The sequence below is a fragment of the Bufo bufo genome, chromosome 7, assembly GCF_905171765.1.
Source record: "Bufo bufo chromosome 7, aBufBuf1.1, whole genome shotgun sequence".
In the NCBI taxonomy this organism is placed as follows: domain Eukaryota; kingdom Metazoa; phylum Chordata; class Amphibia; order Anura; family Bufonidae; genus Bufo; species Bufo bufo.
Genome location: NC_053395.1, coordinates 127,720,867 through 127,740,006, shown reverse-complemented (window position 1 = coordinate 127,740,006; position 19,140 = coordinate 127,720,867). Strand labels below are relative to the sequence as shown.

Sequence of the window (19,140 nt, the reverse complement as noted above, 5' to 3'; positions counted from 1 at the left end):
CCCTGATCACCCCCCTGTCATTGATCACCCCCCCTGTCATTGATCACCCCCCCTGTCATTGATCACCCCCCCTGTAAGGCTCCATTCAGACATTTTTTTGGCCCAAGTTAGCGGAATTTTTTTTTTCTTACAAAGTCTCATATTCCACTAACTTGTGTCAAAAAATTAAATCTCACATGAACTCACCATACCCCTCACGGAATCCAAATGCGTAAAAAATTTTAGACATTTATATTCCAGACTTCTCACGCTTTAGGGCCCCTAGAATGCCAGGGCAGTATAACTACCCCACAAGTGACCCCATTTTGGAAAGAAGACACCCCAAGGTATTCCGTGAGGGGCATGGCGAGTTCCTAGAATTTTTTATTTTTTGTCACAAGTTAGTGGAAAATGATGATTTTTTTTTTTTTTTCATACAAAGTCTCATATTCCACTAACTTGTGACAAAAAATAAAAACTTCCATGAACTCGCCATGCCCATCAGCGAATACCTTGGGGTCTCTTCTTTCCAAAATGGGGTCACTTGGTGGGTAGTTATACTGCCCTGGCATTCTAGGGGCCCAAATGTGTGGTAAGGAGTTTGAAATCAAATTCTGTAAAAAATGACGAGTGAAATCCGAAAGGTGCTCTTTGGAATATGGGCCCCTTTGCCCACCTAGGCTGCAAAAAAGTGTCACACATCTGGTATCTCCGTACTCAGGAGAAGTTGGGGAATGTGTTTTGGGGTGTCATTTTACATATACCCATGCTGGGTGAGAGAAATATCTTGGCAAAAGACAACTTTTCCAATTTTTTTATACAAAGTTGGCATTTGACCAAGATATTTCTCTCACCCAGCATGGGTATATGTAAAAAGACACCCCAAAACACATTCCCCAACTTCTACTGAATACGGAGATACCAGATGTATGACACTTTTTTGCAGCCTAGGTGGGCAAAGGGGCCCATATTCCAAAGAGCACCTTTCGGATTTCACTCGTCATTTTTTACAGAATTTGATTTCAAACTCCTTACCACACATTTGGGCCCCTAGAATGCCAGGGCAGTATAACTACCCCACAAGTGACCCCATTTTGGAAAGAAGAGACCCCAAGGTATTTCGTGATGGGCATAGTGAGTTCACAGAACTTTTTATTTTTTGTCACAAGTTAGTGGAATATGAGACTTTGTAAGAAAAAAAAAAAAAAATCATCATTTTCCGCTAACTTGTGACAAAAAATAAAAAGTTCTATGAACTCACTATGCCCATCAGCGAATACCTTAGGGTGTGTACTTTCCGAAATGGGGTCATTTGTGGGGTGTTTGTACTGTCTGGGCATTGTAGAACCTCAGGAAACATGACAGGTGCTCAGAAAGTCAGAGCTGCTTCAAAAAGCGGAAATTCACATTTTTGTACCATAGTTTGTAAACGCTATAACTTTTACCCAAACCATTTTTTTTTTTACCCAAACATTTTTTTTTTATCAAAGACATGTAGAACAATAAATTTAGAGCAAAATTTATATATGGATCTCGTTTTTTTTGCAAAATTTTACAACTGAAAGTGAAAAATGTCATTTTTTTGCAAAAAAATCGTTAAATTTCGATTAATACCAAAAAAAGTAAAAATGTCAGCAGCAATGAAATACCACCAAATGAAAGCTCTATTAGTGAGAAGAAAAGGAGGTAAAATTCATTTGGGTGGTAAGTTGTATGACCGAGCAATAAATGGTGAAAGTAGTGTAGGTCAGAAGTGTAAAAAGTGGCCTGGTCTTTCAGGGTGTTTAAGCACTGGGGGCTGAGGTGGTTAACATCTGTTGTGGGTAAAATGTTTGATTGAAGGTTTTCTGAGAGATGCTATGTTAGAGCATCTCAACGGAAATAAGCAAATAACGCCATATCAGCATGGCTTCATGAGGGATCGGTCATGCCAAACTAATTTAATCAGTTTCTATGAGGAGGTAAGTTCTAGACTTGACAGCGGCGAATCAATGGATGTCGTATATCTGGACTTCTCCAAATCATTTGACACTGTCAAACAGGCAAATGTATTTTTTCGGCCTTATGTACTATGTTACTATGAGGCAATATGAGGCTGGGGGGTAATCTTAGGCAATATGGGGCTGCTGGTGGATGATCTGGGGCAATATGGGGCTGCTGGGGGATGATCTGGGGCAATATGGGGCTGCTGGGGGATGATCTGGGGCAATATGGGGCTGCTGATGGCTGATCTGAGGCAATGGGGCTAATATGAGGCAATGGGGACTGCTAGGGACTAATATGAGAGGCAATGGGGGCTGCTGGGGGCTGATATGAGGCAATGGAGGCTGATATGAGACTGCTGGGGGCTGATGAGAGGCATGGGGCTCTTATCTGAGGTCTGATTGGGGGTCATTCACATTGGGGTCTGAGCTGAGGTCTGATTAGGGGTTTGATCTGAGGTCTTGTTGGTGTCTTATTAACATTGGGGGTCTGATTGGGGTTGTTAGCTGAGGTCTGATTAACATTGGGGGTCTGATTGGTGGTCTGACCTGAGGTCTAATTATTTTTCACAGTTCTGATAGATATAGACCTCATATGTCAGGTAGTCATTAGTGTAACTTAATTATAATGTAATCACAGAGTACCTTTACCAGCGTAAAACGTAACCTTTACCAATGGTCATTAAAAATCACCCAATTTGTGCCCTTAAAAAGCAATTAACAATGAGGCTGGGCAGGACAAGGAAAGGAAAATTGACTCACCCTCACTTGCCCTATCAAACTATAGGCCCCGCCTAGCAAAACGGAATGACCGCCCCAATAGGGGTGATCCCATGTCAGGAAACTCCTGATAAGCCCTATATGTCCCTGACAAGGGATAGATACCGCCACCCGAGAAGAGACCTAATATGACTACAGTCCAATAGTAATGTCATAAGTCAATGCATGAATCAAAAAATTATAAAGTTACAACAAAGATAATCGCACATAATATATGCTCCCAAGTAAACCAGTGACATCCAGGTTTTGATCACCAGTGGAAAAAAAGGGGAAAAATATACTGTATGTCCCAGGAATGCAAACTTTGTCCTGGCGCGTTTCTCTGAACCGTTCTCTGGGGGCAGTTCATCGGGGACCACATATAACAAAAAAAAATCCAAAAAAACAAACCATACAGAAATGAAGGCAACAATATGTGTGGAAATCAGATTATATTCTTGTAGTATTACCAAATGAAAATGGTAAATCTCATGGCCATAAAGAAAGGGAACTCCCACATATTTGTGACCAAATATAATGCATCTTTATCACATACCAAATGTCTACAGTGCTGCTACTACTGAGGCCCACACCATTTAAATATTGATAATCAAAGTATGGCATAAGAGCCTTCAGAATTTCGGGTCGATCCCAGTCCAATACAGCACAGACTTTCTGTGGATCCTTTCGAAAACCTGAAGATGACAGCAGGTAGCCCAAAAACTGCACCTTGTGTACAGCAAAAACACACTTCTCTAATTTTGCATACAATTTATTATCTCTTAGGATCTGTAAACACCTGTCTAACGTAATCCTGATGTATCTCCACGTCTGGAGAATAAATTAAAATGTCATCTAAATACACGACTACAAACCTCCCCACAAGGTGATGAAAAATGTTGTTCACATAATGCTGGAAAACCACAGGAGCATTGGTCAACCCAAAAGGCATGACCAGGTTCTCAAAGTGCCCCTCAGGAATATTAAAAGCCATTTTCCATTCATCCCCTTCCTTGATCCTAACCAGATTATATGCCCCCCCTTAAGTCCAACTTGGAGAACATCTTGGCACCAACAATCTGATTAAACAAATCGGGAATCAAAGGAAGAGGGTACAGATCACGGACAGTAATCCGATTGAGTTCACGGAAATCCAGACATGGCCGAAGACCTCTGTTCTTTTTTTTAACAAAAAAGAACCCTGCTGCAACTGGAGATTTGGAAGGTCTTATGTGTCCTTTAGCCAAACTCTCGGCAATATACTCTCTAATGGCCAGTCTTTCAGGTCCAGAAAGGTTATACAATCTAGATTTTGGCAACTTAGCTCCGGGAATAAGATTGATAGGACAATCATATTCCCGATGCGGAGGTAAATCCTGGCATCCACTTTCAGAAAATACATTGGCAAAATCAGATATAAAAGAGGGTAATGTCTTAGTAGTTAAAACATAAAAAGATGTATTCAGACAATTGTCAACGCAATAATCGCCCCAATCCAAAATCTGTCTAGCTTGCCAATCGATGGTTGGATTGTGCTCGCTTAACCACAGTAAACCCAGAACCACCGGAGCAGGGAGACCCTCCAACACAGATAAATTCTTAATGAAAGTCACCCACTCTTAATCTGATATCAGTCACCACTTGAGATAAACACTTCTGAATTAGAGGTGCAGAATTAATAGCAAAAACGTAAATGTTTTTTTTCCTAATGCACTCGGTGACAACCCGTGCTTACGGACGAACTGAGCATCAATCAGGTTCACCCCTGCCCTGCTGTCGATAAACACCTCAATCCCCACAGTTTTTGACTCTAGCACCACCTCAGGAGAAATCGGGTACTACCAGTAAAAGACAAATGCACATTTTCTGACTCTCCTCTCACCCCTCCAAGAATCAGATGGGAATTAAATGTCCCTCTTTTTTCTTTTTGCCGTTGAATGTATGGACATACTCTGATAAAATCTCCCTTCTGTCCGCAGGAAAAACACTCTCTTCCTATTACCAGTATGCTTAAAAGGGCATCCAGGTGTAGCTCCCCCTAAATAGAGAAGGTTAAATGACCCTAATAGCCACACCTGGGGAAAGAAGGTGTGGCAAGCACCAGAAAAAACACAGATGTCTTTTGATACAAACAGAAAACATGTCAGATCAAACCATGTGTTGCCAGTCTCACCCATCTCCTGCCACCTGCCGCGGGAACGTCCATGAGAGTAGGGGAGGAGGAGGCAGAAGAAGTGAGCTGATAGACTGTTTAAAAATGGTAAGATTGAGGGAACTGATAAGTGGAGAAAGAGGCATTTTTCTCTGAAAAGATATATTGTACTATTGATTTATGCATTTGATTTAAGTTTGTTGAAAGGTTAGTGACCATTTAGAAAGGTTGTCATTTAACAGGAGTGGTGGAGGATTGGTGAGTGCTAGGCTACTTTCACACTGGCGTTTTGGTTTCCGTTTGTGAGATCCATTTCAGGGCTCTCACAAGCGGTCCAAAACAAATCAGTTTTGCCCTAATGCATTCTGAATGGATAAGGATCCGTTCAGAATGCATCAGTTTGCCTCCGTTTTGCCTCCATTACGCTCTGGAGGCGGACAACAAAACGCTGCTTGCAGCGTTTTGGTGTCCGCCTGACGATGCGGAGGCAAACGGATCCGTCCTGACACACAATGTAAGTCAATGGGGACGGATCCGTTTTCACTGACACAATAGAAAACGGATCCTTCCCCCATTGACTTTCAATGGTGTTCAAGACGGATCCGTTTTGGAAATGTTAAAGATAACACAAACGGATCCGTTCTGAATGGATGCATGCGGTTGTATTATCGGTGCGGATCCGTCTGTGCAGATCCATGATGGATCCGCACCAAATGCGAATGTGAAAGTAGCCTTATTTATTTTTAATGCCACTTTTGACCATTTAAAAAAAACTATTGGCAGGACAACTTCTATAACATTAATTTACACTTGAATAACTCTTATCTGCCATTTCTTTACTTTGGTGCTGTCTTCTTTTTAACACTGGTTCAATCTAACAAATAAATGCTAGCTACATTGTCTATTGGAAATGTTTTTACCTGCACACTTGAAGCTCTGAGCTGTAAGCCCCCTTTCTAAGGCCAATGTTGTCAGGATTCCAAGAAAACTTGTGGTGACAGACTGGCGCTTGCTCTTCTGCAGCTCCCTTAAAGATAGTTGTCCTTTGGATTTGCTCCTAAGAGGCACTAGTATATTCTGATCGGGCTTCCTAGCAACATTAGCAGCAGATATAATAGCATCCATCCATTCCTGCACCCTCTGGCGAGTTTCCGTCCGAAGACGAAGAACATCTTGAGGAAAAATTACTTGGAAACAAGAATCATAACCGTCAAGATTGTCCATCTGCACAGACACACATGTATCAACGTTGTAACTAAGCAATGGGTCTTCATCCAGACAACTTGGCTGAAAAGCTGTAAAGTGTGAACTGGTGAGAACGAATGTGAAGGCTTTCCAATTATTTTGCAATGTTAATCGATATAAAGTCCCTGTTTTCAAAATATTTTTTTGATACCCATTGGTCAAGTTAATTGTCCTCGAAAGTTGATTAGACGTATTTGACAAGCTGTGAGTTTCCAGAAAGTCACTATTATTGTCACTTGTGGTGTTTGATCTTGTTATGACATCATTCTGAGGTCTCATGTAATCTGGAATGAAAGTCAAAGCACGTACGCCCTCCCATAATTTTTGCCCCCAGTCCAGTGCCTCCCACGCAGAATCTGCTTTCAATTGCAACTGGCTGTTGTCTGACATTAAGACATCAACCATTTTGGTCTCATGGCTTCCAGTTAATGTGATGCTTTCAATGTGAGCAAGAGGATAAGCAGTAACAGCATTGTGGTTTCCACTGCTGTCCGTACTGTAGATGTGAAGTTTATATTGGCTTATCTCAGCATAGCTACTCTTCCAGAAGCTTTCGTGAGTTTTCCTTGTTTCCAGGAATCCTTTCTTGAGAATATTTGGCAACATATGCTCTGCAAAATTAAAAAGATGCATTAGCTTAATTTTTTTTTTTTTAAATGGGCAAGAATTACATAAAGCTAAACATACAGGAAAAGATGACATTTCTTTCTGAGCACAATTTAAAAGGTTTTCCTTTGAATTTCTGATGGTCTATTCGAAGCATGGGGCATCAATATGAGATTGGTGGGGGTCCGACTCCTGGCACCCCCTGCTGATCAGCTATTATGATGAGGCTCTGGCACTTTGTGAGCATTTAGGCCTCTTCCTAATCTATGTGATGTCACGTTCATGAGTTACATGGCCTAGGCACAGCTCAGTACTAATCAAGTGGATGGGGCTCAGCTGTGATACCAAACACGTTAGGGTGCATTCACACGTCAGTATTTTTACCTTTCCAGATAAACGTTCCTGTTTTTTGCGGATCCGAAAATCTGGATGACATGAGGATGCTTTTAGCATGTCATCCGATTTTTTGACGGATCCATTGACTAGAATGGGATGACGGAACGCAAAATCGGACAAATAGTAGGACAGGGTATATTTTTTTTCCAGGATCCGAATAACGGAACCCACGGAACGGAATCGGAGAGCACTATGAGTGCTCTCCGATTATTTGCGGATTCCATTGAAAATGAATGGATCCGCATAACGTTCCGTTTTTAATCGGAACAGATGCGGAACACCAAAACGGACGTGTGAATGGACCCTTAAAGTGAAGAACCGCGCTGCCTAAACAAGGAATTTTTTCCACCGTGCTATAAGCCCACCGAGTTGATACAGCTCTGGATTCCTCCTGGATTCCTCTGCAGGGCACCAAAAAATCACACCATAGTGAAGCACTTCAAATGCAGGTAAAAAAAGGTTTATTATACTCACAAACGAGCTAAAATATATAGCATATATAAAATCCTGGTAGTAACACTCCGCTGCCCAACCCGGGTTTCAACCCATAAAATCCACAATAAGATCCACAGTAAAAGTCACAAAATTACTCCTTTGTTTCTATTAATACCAATGTATCCACATTTTTTATTCATTAGGGGACTTTCACACTAGCGTTTTTCTTTTCTGGCGCTGAGTTCCGTCCTAGGGGCTCAAATCCGGAAAAGAACTGACCAGTTTTATCCTAATGCATTCTGAATGGAGAGTAATCCGTTCAGGATGCATCAGGATGTCTTCAGTTCAGTCTTTTTGACTGATCAGGCTTTTCAGAAAACCGCAGTAAAGTTGTATTTTTACCTCCGGCCAAAAATCCGGAACACTTTGACTGAACGCCGGATCCAGCCTTTTTCCCATTGACTTGCATTAACGCCGGATCCGGCGCCGTGTGTTCCGTCAAACCGGATCCGGCTTTTGCGTGTTAAACCCAAAAAATGAGAAAAAAAAGTTAAAGTCTATAAATGGCGGATCCATTTGCATTTTTTCATTGTGATCAAAATCCTGATCAGGATTCAAATGTAATCCGTTTTCGCACGTTTTTCCGGATCCGGCGGGCAGTTCCGGTGTCGGAATTGAACGCTGGATTTAAACAACGCTAGTGTGAAAGTAGCCTAAACCGGTCACATGTTGCGATCAGCCAATCTGAAGTCTACAACCCCATTCATTCAGCACACGCCCTCCTCCAACAGGTGCAAGGAGTATCCTCATTCATCTTTTTATTCAACATAATGGCTCCAATATATTTAGTCTTACTTTCTCACATGATGTTATGTATCCCTGTTGGATCCCTTTCACAGGATGGATACTACAATCATACCAAACATGATTTTATATCAAACTCTGCATTTAACCCTTTTGGTTGCAGTGTGTTTAGTCGGTATATCCACTCGACTTCCCTGCGATTTATCTGCGCTAACGCATCCCCCCCACGCCAGTGTGTTTTGACCACTTTGATTCCTGCAAATATTAATCCTTTTGGGTTCTTTTCATGACACATTTTAAAATGCAGTGAAACACTATGTGTGGTTAAACCTTTTTTTATATTTCTAATGTGTTCTTGAATGCGCACTTTTAATTTTTCGTAAAGTGCGCCCCACATATTGAAGCCCACATGGGCATTCCAGCAGATATATGACCCCTTCATTTTCACAGGTGCAGCTTCCTTTTAGTTTGAATATTTGTCCATTGCTGTTGGATTTAACGCTCTCAATGGATTGGACCCTATTGAGAGAGCTTCTATTTTTACAAGCCAAACAGAAACCGCACCATGTGAATTTGCTCATACCATTTTTAGTCCTCACTGGCGGTATTCCACTATGTACAAGGGGAGTTGCTATATTAGGAGCTTTCTTAAAAATAATATCAGGATGAGCTGGTACATCTTTACCAATGACTGGATCGTTTTTTAGGACAGACCAATTTTTCTTTATTGCGTTCTTAATAAAACGTACATCAGTGCTGTATTGTGTCAGAAAGGCGTATCAAAAATCCTTCTTTTTTTCTTGGTCCCTTACTTAACAAGTGGGAGGCACATATGCAAACTGTTGTAATTCCTACACCGTTCACCTGATTTGGATGTAAATACCCTCACATTAATGCTGACAGTCTGCAGTTAAAGCACATCTTGTTCAATTCATTTCAAATTAATTGTGGTGGTGTATAGAGCCAAAAATGTTAGAATTGTGTCGATGTCCCAATATTTATAGACCTGACTGTACATCTCCCTAGTGAAAGAAGGGATTGAAAAAATTAAAACACAAACGGATCTTTCTATAATACCCAATCTAAGCCTTAAAGAGGTTGTCTAACTTCAGTAAGTGGCATTTATTATGTAGAGAAAGTTGATACACGGCACTTACTAATAAAATATATTGTTAGTATCCATATTGCTTCCTCTGCTGGCTGGATTTATTTTTTCCATCACATTATACACTGCTCATTTCCATGATTACAGACCACCCTGCAATCCATCAGTGGTGGTTGTGTTTGCACACTATAGGAAAAAGCGTCAGCATCTCTGGTGGCCGGGACCATGGGAGCGCACATAGGCTAGTGCTTTTACCTATATTGCGCAAGCACGACCAACACTGATGGATAACAGGGTGGTCTGTAACCATGGAAACGAGCAGTGTATAATGTGATGGAAAAATGAATCCAGCCAGCGGAGGAAGCAATATGGACAATCACAATACATTAGTAAGTGGCTTGCATTAACTTTCTCTACATGATAAATGACACTTAACTGTACTGAGACAACCCCTTTAATGAAAAAATTGCTCTCAGGTCCCTCTGTAACAGACAGGCTATTGTTATTAAACCGGCTGATAAGGGTGCAATTGTAATTATGGACATGACAAAATATGATCAAGAAATATTGAGACAACTCAGTGATGAAATGGTATATAGACGAGCGCAACATGACCCTAAATTTGAGATTATGAAAATAATTGAATTACTGGTAGCTGATGCTCTAGCTGAAGACATTATAGACTCTAAAGTACATGATTATCTTTTGAATTCATCTCCCGTGACACCAGTTATCTATATCCTACCAAAGATACTTAAGTGTAGAGAAAACCCGCTGAGACGTCCCATTATATCAAGGATTAATTAAATTTTCTCCCCTATTTTGACCTTTCTTGACAAGGCCCTAAAAGACTTAGTTAGTGGTGCTGCTTCGTTGGTTAAAGATACCATTAGATTTTTTTATCTAAACTTAAAAAGTTTGAATTCCATCAGGGAAACTATTTGGCTTCCTTCGATGTTGTGAGCCTCTATACAAGCATCGAACATCATAAAGGACTCTCTGCTGTTGAACAAGCACTTTGCCACTCTGACTTCCCAATGGACCAAAGGAAATTTCTCCTTGCTTTATTGGAGATCATTTTGACACAGAATTATTTTATGTTTCAGAATGTGTTTTACATACAGAACAGGGGGACCGCGATGGGATCCAATGTTGCCCCAGTTTATGCGAATATCTTTATGGCCTCCTTTGAAGAAACACAGATATATCCATCCAGCCACTTCCAGCATGTGAGGGGCTAGATGCGATATAACGACGATACTTTCCTTATTTAGACCAGTACAGTTGATGAATTGTTGGAATTTGGCGACTTTCTCAACAGTATCTATACAGAAATGCAATTTACAGTTGTCTTCTCACAAGAAAAACTCAAATTCCTAGATACTCTGGTTTCTCCACATGGTAATCAGCTCTACACTGATCTTTTCATTAAACCTACAGACAGGAATAATATCTTGAGATTCAATAGTGCACATCCTAGAAGGATGGTGGAATCTCTTCCTTATAGTCAACTCCTTAGGGTTAAAAGAATAGTCACCGAGGAAACACTAGCCCAGGGGTGGCCAACCTTACAGAAACAAAGAGTAAAAAAAAAACGGATCACTACCAGGAGCCACAAGCTAAACATTTACACACGAGTCACCATATTTTTCGCCCTACAAGATGCACCTAGGTTTTAACAAATAAAAATAAGTTTTTTTTTTTTTTCATCTGATCATTAGCAGAGAAAAAAAGAAAAACAATATATTTTTTATCAGACCTCAGATCAGACTCCTAAATCAGATCCCCAATCCTCATCTGACCTAAAATAGGAACCCCAAACCTCATCAGACCTCCAAATCAGACACCCAATGCTCAGAACACAAATCAGACTCTCTGTGTCAGACCCTCAGTGCTCAGATCCCTCCCATTCTCAGATTCACCCCCCCATGCTCAGATCCCCCCCCCCCCCCAATGTTCAGACCTGACCAAACCATGCTCAAACAAGACCCCCCCCATGCTCAGATCTGCCCCCCATGCTTAGATCAGGACCCCCCCGATGCTCAGATCAGAACTTCCCATCAGAACCTCCCATGCTTAGATCAGACCCCCTTGCTCAGTTCTATAATTTTAAAAAAATCTCTTCTCTCTCCTGATCAAGCACTGGGCTCCTGCTTGGGCACCTGCTACTCTGCAGGTCTGACACGTAGGGCTGCAGTAAACGATTATTTTAGAAATCTAGTTGTAACGGGGTGCCGAAGGCACACTCGGTCTCCCATCAACCGCAGACCTGCTGCTTAGCTTCGGGAGCGAGGATCTGTGTTTGACCTCGTTCCCAGGGCGGCCTTGCTAGCTGGGAGGCTCCCTGCTCCTAGGTCTGCCTTGAGCGCCGACCTGATCACTCGGTGCTCGACTGGTCAGTCTGTCGGTCATGTGACGCTGGCTACGTCACATGACCCTCACTCCCCACTATAAATACAGGCAGCCTGCTGGCCACAGGTTGCCTGTTAATTTAGGTTCCTGGCAGTTGTTGGATACCTGTGTACTTACCTGATCCTGTTCCCTGACAATCCGTTACCTGCTCCTCCTGTACTGCGCATCCTTCCTGGTATATTGACCTCGGCTTCCACCTGACTATTCTTTGCGGACTCCTTTGGTACTTCTCGACTCTCCTGGTATTTATGACCCCGGCTTCTCCTGACCTTTCTTTGCTTATCCCTCTGTACTGCGTTATTCTTTTGGATTTGACCCGGTCCGTTCACTATCCGTAATTTGTCTTGTCTGTCCTTCCCGCACATATACTAAGTTAGGGACTGCCGTCCAGTTGTCCCCTGTCACCAGGACTCGTGAGGCAAGTAGGCAGGGCCAGGGGTGAGGGTGGAGTGCAGTGGTCACTATCCTCCCCCCTGTGTGTGTGTGTGTACGTGACCGTTACACTAGTATTCTATTGATTATTTTTTACGATTAATCGAGTAATCTAATAACAAAAAACGAATTAATGTTTTTCTTTATAAAAACTCATAATCCCACCTTGTGCCATCAGCTGACCCCCCAGTGCCACCAGCTGCCTCCCAGTGCCACCAGCTTGCCCCCAGATTCCTAGTCACCAACATTATATATCGGTAAAAAAAAAATACCATCTATATACATGTTACATCTGTCAGCGTATCACATATGACACATTATACTCTCAATACTTTCCATAATGCAACAGTTCTCTCTGAGAGGTCACATTCCTGAAGAGACGCAGCGCAGCATTATGTATATTATATCTATGTGCATGTATAAAACAAACATACACACGTGGATCCCCGTCATATTTATTACAGTACATACCGTACCAGCAATGACTGGGAGACATTACAAGGACATGGTGTAGGAGGTCTCATTATAGGGTAACTCTCCAGTCAGTATGGGGGATCCTGGACACCAGGGGAGCCCTTGTCTACATGACATATAGAGCAATAATTTCCATATATATTATTGGGGAGCGGGCTGAGGACCCTATGACAATCATATACAGGGCCCTCTGTCTACATGACATATAAATCAATAATATAATTTCCATATATTTTTCTGGGGGTCCTATGGCAATCTAAAACAGGGGCCCCTGTGTACATGACATAATATATTTTCCATATAGTTTTCGGGGGGCCCTATGGCAATTAACACAGGGGCCCCTAGAATGCAGGATGTAAAATATAAAGAAATAATTAGCATACATTTATTTGGGGACCCCTAACATTAAAAAGGGAGTCCCCCGAGTCCCTGTGGAATGTAAACCAGTTTGCACACCAGTACATTGGGGGGAGCTGGGAACCCCACAGCTGACATGATCCAGGGCTCCCGCCAGTTTATGCGGAACCTAATGCACTGTCCCAGGGGAAACCTTGAGTACATCGGGGCCCTTGCAGGTGAGGGCCCCTATGATCCAGTGTGCACATATAACAGCCAAGGACTCATCAGTCGGTGTGGGGGTCATCTACCACCAGCAGGGTACGGGACTTCCTCCCGGGCCCCCTGCACTCTGCTCCCCCAGACCCGCCGTCTGTGTGTGACCACGTTGGTGATGGAAGAGAATAAGCCCCCCGCCACCTCCGCCCCACTCTGCCTGCTACTGTCTGGCCCGGTGGGTGGGGGTGGCTGGGTGGGCTTGGGGCGCTGCAGGTCGGCCATGTAGCCATTGGGGAGGTTGCCGATGAAGCTGCTGTCCGACAGCCAGCGTGTGCAGCGCAGTACAGGCCGGCGTGTGACCATGGAGTCATAGCAAGCGCTTCACTCCCGCTCCGAGGTTACATGACACAAACGAATCCTCGATTCAAAAAATTTGCATCAAGGATTTTTTTGCGTCGAATTACTCGATTCAATCGAGTAATCGTTTCAGCCCTACTGACACGCTCTCCACTATGACCTGATGAGCACAACGTCACGTCAAAGTGCGTGTCTCCACGTACTACGTTCTCACACTGTGTGCATCAGGACGTAGTGGAGAGCGAGCTGGAAAGTAGCAACAGTGCCCGATCAGGAAAAGAGATCTGAGCTTTGGGTGGAGTGAGCCGGCCTGACTGCTTCCCGGCTCCACAGCTAGAGCCGCACTTGAAGAAGCAAAGAGCCATGGGTTGGCCACCCCTGCACTAGCCGATAAAAGACTTGATGAGATGAGCCAAAAATTCCTCAACAGAGGTTATCCGAAGACCCTTGTCACGAGACACAAGGACCAGATTAAGACTATGAGACAGGATATGACAGTGCCAACCACTGGATCTAAAGAAGTTAATAAGAGTATCTAACTATAATCACCTAAGTTGGAAAATAGGAAATGTTATTAGAAAAAATTGGCAGGTCCTCTCTCAATCATTCTCCATGGTTGAGGAATTCAAAACAGCTCCCTTCATGTCCGTGAGACTGCCCTTCCAGCCTCTGACCACTCCTCCTGACGTAACACCTGTCGTCATGGAGTGTTCTCTCATAGTGCGGTCAGCTGCGGCCCGCCTCCTCCATACGGACCTGCGCATGCGCAGTTTCCCAAACGCGACGCCGCACGTGAGACTTTATAGTTCGCCTACCATAAGTGATGCCCGGCCCCACTCCTAATATACTCGGCCACAGCAAGTTTGTTTTTAACACATTGATGATATCACTGATCGTTGATGATATACTATATATATGATACACAGGTTATAGCTACATTATTGATATTTGATACGAATATGTAGGCATTCCTGATGCCCATGGACACACCCCTTGGTACACACTATATATAGATATTTCATACACTTTTCTCACTTGTGTGAAAAAGACTTTTTGGAGTCGAAACTTAGTTCTGTCATGATGCTATTTTGTGAATAAACACACCTACTACTGTGAAACTATTTGAGTGCAGCTGATCTTTTTAAGGATACTGAATGGACAGTGTCACACTGTGCAGGGACACAGGCCCAACTGGTAACACCCAGTTAACAATGCATTCATAAACTTCTAAAATGAACAACAGTGGAATGGCAAAACATACAGCCATAAGAATAGATGCTGCATTTAATGTGGAACACAACTATTTACTGAAATAGACCTGTCAGGAGAGGTGTCAGGTTCTCTTCCTGCTCACTGTCGATATAGCAGCGGCGAGCAGGAAGAGAGACGACACACGCGCATGTAGCGCCCCTTCTCTCCATACAGCTGATTGGCGGGGTGCCGGGTGTCAGACCCTTGCTGATCTGATGTTGATGACCTGTCCTGAGGATAGGTCATCAATATTAACTCCTTAAGGACCTGCGCAGTACATGTACGGCGCTGATGGACGGGACTTAAGGACCAGAGCGTACATGTACGGTAAGCTGATCGGGCGGATGCAGGAGCTGCATGCACCGGCATTGGTGAAAACACAGATGCCGGCACATTATCCCTCGCACTGCCGCGGTCAGCGCTGACTGCAGCACGTGCAGGATCCTGCCGGGTGCGGGGTGGCCATCGGGTTCCCGCGCTGCTGTGACGGGGACCTGATGGCCGGGAAGGCAGCCCGATGCCTTCCTTAGGCATCGTGGCTGCCTTTTACGTGACAGCCTGTGAGATCCAGCCCCCTGGATCTCACAGAAAGCAGGCTGTAAGCAGAAGTATTGTGATGCATTGAAAAGGGGATCAGACCCCCAAATTATGAAGTCCCAGAGTGGGACAAAAAATAAAGTGAAAAAAGAAGTTTTACAAAAAAGAATTTAGTTTTAAGTAAAACAAAAACAAAATAAAGTTAAAAAAAAATTGAAAAAATTGGGGAAAAAAGAAAATTTGACATTAGGTATCGCCACATCTGTATCGACCGGCTCTATAAAAATATCACATGACCTAACCCCTCAGGTGAACAACGTAATTTTTTTTTTAAAAGGATGTAAAAAAAAAAAAGCCATTTTTTGTCACCTTACATGTAGGGTTGTTGCGACAGCAAAATTTTTATTCGATTTCCATACCATAAAAAAGGTATTGCGATACTCGATACCATTCGAAAAAAATAAAACACCAAAAAAAGCAGCATGCATTCCGCATTTTATGGAACATCCGGCCCATAATCGAACAGTCCGATTTTTTATTTTTTTTTCCTGTTACGGCGTTCACCGCATAGGAGATTTTTTATATATTTTAATAGTTCGCAGTTTTTTGGACGTGGCGAAATGTAATATGTTTATTTATTTATTGCTTATATATTTTATATGTAGAATTGGGAAAGGGGTAATTTAAACTTACGGTAATATTATTATTTTTTTTTTTTAAACTCTTTATTTAATAACTATTAGGTTAGAACCTGGGATCTTTTCATCCCTTGTCCTATTCACCCTAATAGAGCTCTATCAGGGTGAATAGGACTTCACACTGTCCCTGCTGCCCTGTGCTCTGTACACACAGCAGCAGGGAGATTACCGTGGCAGCCAGGGCTTCAGTAGCGTCCAATCAGAAGCTGCCACTGCACCACCAATGAGGAGGAGGGGACCCTGCGGCCACTGCCACCAATGATTATAATACTGGGGGGGTTGGAGGGGGGGCGCCCTGTGCCACCAATGTTTGTAGTACTGGGGGAGGCTGGGGGCGCACTGCGCCACCAATGAAGATAAGTAACCTTTTAATACAAACACAGGAGGCAGGTGCCGGCGGCCGAATCGCATATCCGGCACCCGACCTCTATAACAGGGCGCTGCAATCAACGGCAGTTAACCCCTCAGGTGCCGCACCTGAGGGGTTAACTGCCGCGGATCGCTGCGCCCTGTCAAAGAGGTCGGGTGTCGGCTATGTGATTCTGCCGTCGGCACCCGCCTAGTTAATTTGTATTAATGGGTGAGTTATCATAATTGGTGGCGCAGTGGCCACAGCCCCTCCCATCCTCCGCCCCTCTCTCTTCTTATTGGCAGCAGCGGCACAGGGGGGAGGGAGGTAGAGACTCCTTCTCCCCTATACTGCTGAGGAGAACATGGCACGCAGTAAATGTCAAATCCCGGTATCGAATCGATACCGGTACAAAAAGGATCAATTGGGTATCGATAATTCGATACCCGCCACAATTCTACTTACATCACAAAAAGTGTAATAGCAAGCGATCACAAAGTCATATGCACCCCAAAATAGTGCCAATCAAACTGTCATCTCATCCCGCAAAAATTATATCCTATCTAAGACAATCGGAGACACTAAAACATGATTTTCATTTTTGTTTCAAAAATATTAAAAAGTACACATATTAGGTATTGCCACGTCCGTAAGAACCTGCTGTATAAAAATATCACATGACCTAAACCCTCAGGTGAACAACGTAAAAAAATTAAATAAAATGTGTGTCAAAGAAGCCATTTTTTGTCACCTTACATCACTAAAAGTGTAATACCAAGCGATCAAAAAGTCATATGCACCCTAAAATAGTACCAAACTGACATTCATACCGAAAAAAAATAGCCCCTACATAATACATTCGCCCAAAAAACAAAACAAAAACTATGGCTTTCAGAATATGGAGACACTAAAAAATATTTTTTTTCAACAATGCCATTATTATGTAAAACTGAAACAAACAACTAAATAAAGTAGTCATATTTGGAATTGTCGCATCCATAACAACCTGCTCTGTAAAAATACCACATGATGTAACCTGTTAGATGAACATTGTAAATAACAAAAAATAAAAACAGTGCCAAACATTTTTTGTTACCTTGCCTCACAAAAAGTGTAATATAGAGCATCCAAAAATCATATGTACCCTAAAATAGTGCCAAAAAAACTGCCACCTTATCCCGTAGTTTCCAAAATGGGGTATTTTTGGGGAGTTTCTACTCTAGGTGGGCATCAGGGGGTCTTCAAATGTGACATGACAAATTATCCCAGTGAAATTTGCCCTCCAAAAACCATATGGCATTCCTTTCCTTCTGCACCCTGCCGTGTAAACTACAGAATCAGGGCAATAAATATTGAGTTTTGTTTGGCTGTTAACCCTTGCTTTGTTACTTAAAAAAAATAGATTAAAATGGAAAATCTGCTAAAGAAGTGAAATTCTGAAATTTTATCTACATTTTCCTTTAATTCTTGTGGAACACCTAAAGGGTTAAGAAAGTTTGTAAAATCAGTTTTGAATACCTTGAGGGGTGTAGTTTCTAAAATGGGGCCATTTCTGGGTGGTTTCTATTATATAAGCCTCACAAAGTGACTTCAGACCTGAACTGGTCCTTAAAAAGTGGGTTTCGGAAATTCTCTGAAAAATTTCAAGATTTGCTTCTAAACTTCTAAGCCTTCTAACGTCCCCAAAAATTTTTTTATGTCATTTACAAAATGATTCAAACATGAAGTAGACATATGGGAAATGTAAAGTAATAACTAGTTTAGGATGTATCACCATCTGTTTTAAAAGCAGACACATTGAAATTTAGAAAATTGTGAATTCTTCCAAATTGTTGGTAAATTTTTATTTATTTTTTTATAAATAAAAATTACATATTTTAACTCAAATTTACCACTGTCATGAAGTAAAACGTGTCACGAGAAAACAGTCTCAGAATGGCTTGGATAAGTAAAAGCGTTTTAAAGTTATCACTACATAAAGTGACACGTCAGATTTGCAAAAAAAATTGCCTGGTCCTTAAAGGTAACCTGTCACCTGGATTTGATGTCCGCTAGCACATCCGCAATACCCAGTCCCCATAGCTCTGTGTGCTTTTATTGTGTAAAAAAACCCGATTTGATACATATGCAAATTAACCTGAGATGAGTCAGAGCTTGAAAATATGACTCTTCTCTGGTCACACAAGTAAGATATGACTCTTCTATGTTAATTTGCATAAAAGGCGAGAAGTACAAAAATGCATAATACTTATTGAATTTGCCTGCAAATGAAATTAAAAGTGTAATTTAGATGTTTAGGGTAACACAATGAACATTTAGAAACGCTCAGTGAGGGTAGCATAGTAGAGGTGACAGGTCCCCTTTAAGGTGAAAAATGGCAGGTTCCTTACGGGGTTAAAAGCCTGGAGAACATCTTGTTTGTTGCTGTGTAATTTTGACTGTTTGTACATGACCCTCCTGATTGTAAAGCGCTGCGGAATATGTTGGTGCTACATCATCATGAGTTAGCCCTACAAGGCATTATGTCTGGTTTAACAGTGAATTTCCTGGTGAGAGATCCCCTTTAAACCAGACATCAAATGCATCGTTTTGTATTTTCTAACATTAATAAT

The 19,140-nt window shown here is 42.2% G+C and overlaps 1 protein-coding gene across 2 annotated transcripts in view; it reads right to left on the bottom strand.

Moving 5' to 3' along the window:
- PLEKHM3 (pleckstrin homology domain containing M3) overlaps positions 1-19,140 on the bottom strand; it is a 401,278-nt gene that overhangs the window by 238,633 nt on the left and 143,505 nt on the right. For both annotated transcript variants that reach the window (XR_005780515.1, XM_040440444.1), the window contains exon 3: positions 5,793-6,728. Coding sequence is in view for 1 of the 2 variants with exons in the window: in XM_040440444.1 (XP_040296378.1) it covers positions 5,793-6,728 (936 nt within the window). In the remaining variant the exon portion in view is untranslated. The remainder of the gene's footprint in view (positions 1-5,792; positions 6,729-19,140) is intronic.